Below are 3500 nucleotides of genomic sequence, written 5' to 3' on the forward strand. Positions count from 1 at the left end.
GACCCTTTGGTTGGAAACTTGGAAGGAGGACTGGCCCCTTAACTTCAGCACCTGGACCCCCAAGCCAGACACCCCTCTTCCAGGAGGTACATTTTTTCCCCTTTCTTTTTCTCTTCTATTCCCCTCTTTTTTTATTTGTAAATTCCTCTCATCTGATTACCACATAGGAACGCACTCATTCCTACTGCACCCCACTCCCATCTTTTGACCCCTGGGCAAGGAACATCGAGGGATGACTCACCTTGTAAGAATAAAATTAGATTAGCCTGTCTTACAAAAATAAAGTCTAACCTTTGCCTCTTTTGTTTCTGTACTAAAGCAGATGCTGCTGAAGTTGTGGAAACCTGGGGTAATTTGTTAACACCTTGCAGGGAGCCGGGAGCCATTTGCAAGCTAGTCTGGCAAGCTAGCCCGGACCTTTGTAATGTAAAATTCCTCCCTTCTGCTAGCCCCGGAAACCCAGATCAAATGCTCCTGCAAGCCTGACCAAATGGTCGCCATAAGATTACCCTTGAAACCCCTTATCTTGCTTCCTCCCCTCACCCCACGGACTCATATCTATATAACCTGAATTCTCCTATGTTCGGGACTTCACTCTTAGCCATGTCTTGTATGACTGGGAGTGGAGTCCTAACGCGCTAGCAATAAAGCCTCTTGTATTTTACATCAAGAACCGACTTTTGTGGTTGATTGGGGTCGCCGTTTCCGTAACACTCCGGTAAAAACCTTTCACTCCCATGACCTATTCTCAGTCTTAACTTTCTCGTCTTGCTAACACATTTCAGTTGAAGAGATTTGAACTACTTTTCAAATCCTGTGTTTCAGAATTCCATTTTTTTCCCAAAGGTATTTTGCAATGTTGTGAAACATTTTAACAAAGCTTGGTCTGTCACCAGCTCCGCCCCTTCTTGTGCCTGGGGCTCTGGCTGGCCTCAGCTGCAGCAAGCTCTCTGTGCTTTGATAGCCCTGTACAATGCTGCTTGAACTCCATGCCACAAGGCAACACTGTAAAGAAGCTGAAAGCAGAGAGAATATCGAATATTGCAAGTGAAACATTTTATGTGCAATTACTTGCAAGGATGCTCTTCCTTACATTTCAGTGGGTATATGACAACGGTTACAGAGGCTATGGCATGGGCTATAATTTTACCGCGTTTCCACGGTGAGATAGTTTATCATTTGTTCTCATCCAGTGCTTACTTAAAAATAAAACACATAGTCCTCTCCCACCCCTAATGCACCTGCCTGGTACACTGCAAGGTGTGACTATGATGCAGGGTAGGTTCCCCAAGGGTATGTGGCTTTGTAAAAGTCTACAGTTACTGTAGGGCCAAAGACAATTTGTTCATGATTCATGGCTTTCTCTGGTTAAGTAAGGCCTTACCTCATTCAGTGCACACATCCGAGCAATGGAGCCAATGTTGTTGGTGATGGTGACTAGTGTGGCCCGGGCGAGGTCTTCCTTGCTGATGGAATCTCGCTTTTCTTTACTCATCATGTTGCCGAAGCTATGTTGGAAATATTAGCGAGAGTGTTCAAAATCATCTTCAGGCAGGGACCATGCTTCCACCAAGGAACTATGGAAAGCTCTATGAATAACTCTGCTCAAACTCAGAAGACCTGATTTTGCTATCATGGTTTAAAAGCAGACAGGATTACAGTATGAATGGCTGGTGGCCCTCTTCGTAATTAGGGTCAAAGTAGCATGGCTATTAATGGGGAGGTGGGAATGTCAATGCTCCTAGATAACTGGACACAAGAATGGAACAGGGGAAACTGTTGCAGTTTTCCAGAACCTTCTTTCAAAGTTGCCTTATTTTAAGGACAAGCATCAAGAGCTCAACATCTCAGTGCTTCATCAAGGGCGGGTTCCAGTACAATGGATATTTGCACCAGGCTGGTGCGTTATTAAAAGAGATGGCTAAATAAATGGCCTGGGTGGAGAGACTGGCTTGTGCTTAATCCCTACTGCTCCTAGCTACTTGGTCTCTACCTGGATGCTACGGCAGATCCTTGAAGGCCAAATCGTTCATAGTCTCCTCCGTAAATGTCCTTCACCAGCTTATCAACATTGGTGCTGTCGCCTTTAGCTGCCATTTCCAGAGCTTCTTCAAAGGTCTCACAACCAGTCAGCAAGCAACATAGGCCTAGGAATGTTCCACCTCCAAGACTGAAGGAACAATAAGGTTTATTTTTTAAATTTTACTTTAAGATATGCCCATCCAAGTCCCCGATGCATCAAATCTATTAATATGGGTTCATTAAAAACAAGGAAACCAAAGAGGCACTTGAATTAAAATGCTAGGGTGTCAGAGTGGCAAGGTACATTGGATAAGCAACAAAGGGAGGACTGAAAATACACATCAAGGAACACTTGCCCCTAAATTTGAAGACAAAACCAGAGAAAGACTCTCACTGATTTTCGTTGTGAGACCTTCAACTAGCTACTAAGCTAAGTGTTTCATTCAGACTTCCCACCTCTAAATTGGGGTCAAAAAGATGGCCTTCTCTATGTGAGTGGTCTGAAAGCTACAAGTAACCGGAAAAATGACATCATATGCAGCTGAATCCAAGAACTTAGAAAGTGAAATTGTGTGTGCATAAAGCATGGTTTACAGCTGTGGAGACAAAACTGACGTAGGGTTTTGCCAGGCGTAGCTAGCCCCAAAGCTGCCATTCATCTGAACTGGCCTTTTTGGCAGAAATAATCTCATTTAATCTCCTTGGAGAGTTCTGGAAGGAAATCACTGCTTTATTTGATATTGGATTTTTTTTTTCTAGTAGACTATGGAAAAAAGTTACTAGTATTTGACTTAACACCCAATAGGAAAAAATAATAACACAGACAGTCATAAAATGGTCCCAATGCTTGAACATTAAACGTTTTAAAAACTTTTAATGGTTTTAGGGAAAGTTCCTCTAAAATATTTGTTTTAGACAAAACTAGAAATTAATCATGGTAGCTGAGAATGAACTCAATCATATATTAATATCAAAGTCACCTGATGAAAAGAAAAGCCGATTCAGAATAAAGCTGTCACTAGTGAGCTCCAGGTGGGACAAACAGCAGTGATTCTAAAGTCACGGACACCAGGTTTGCTCTTTAAATCTACCACATTAAAAGTAAATGAAGACGAGTGACTCATATCAATCTTTCTGAAGCCCGATAGAACTGCTACTTCCAGGGACCTAACTTGTGTTTGGGCACTAATTTTTAATTTGAGGAAAAAAAAGAAATTGGGATTACAGTTATTTGCAACTTAAATTCACAAAAAGAAAATTTAGGGTAACTGATATTTACTGTCAATAACTGTTAACAAGAAAGTACCAGATTATAGATAGGAACATATTGGGTTGTTGGAAGTCATGGTATGTTTTTGTGTAGAAAAACATTGAAAAAAAATACATCTCGACTTTTCCTACAACCCAATAGTTCTTAAAATTGTATCTAAAGCAAAACTATGTATGGTATTCTTTTTTTTTTTTTTTTTTTAGGGGTG

The 3500-nt window shown here is 41.3% G+C and overlaps 1 protein-coding gene and 1 non-coding gene across 2 annotated transcripts in view; both read right to left on the reverse strand.

The window, feature by feature from the left end:
• PANK1 (pantothenate kinase 1) overlaps positions 1-3500 on the reverse strand; it is a gene marked incomplete in the record, with an annotated part of 78613 nt that overhangs the window by 11092 nt on the left and 64021 nt on the right. The window contains 2 exon segments of the mRNA XM_027771493.1: positions 1385-1508; positions 1994-2170. Coding sequence (XP_027627294.1) covers positions 1385-1508; positions 1994-2170 — 301 coding nt within the window.
• Positions 961-1018, reverse strand: MIR107 (microRNA mir-107). The gene has a single exon (NR_129398.1). It is a non-coding gene; the product is annotated as a microRNA mir-107 (primary transcript).

The sequence above is a fragment of the Tupaia chinensis genome, unplaced genomic scaffold (genome assembly GCF_000334495.1).
Source record: "Tupaia chinensis unplaced genomic scaffold, TupChi_1.0 Scaffold000217_1, whole genome shotgun sequence".
NCBI lineage: Eukaryota > Metazoa > Chordata > Mammalia > Scandentia > Tupaiidae > Tupaia > Tupaia belangeri.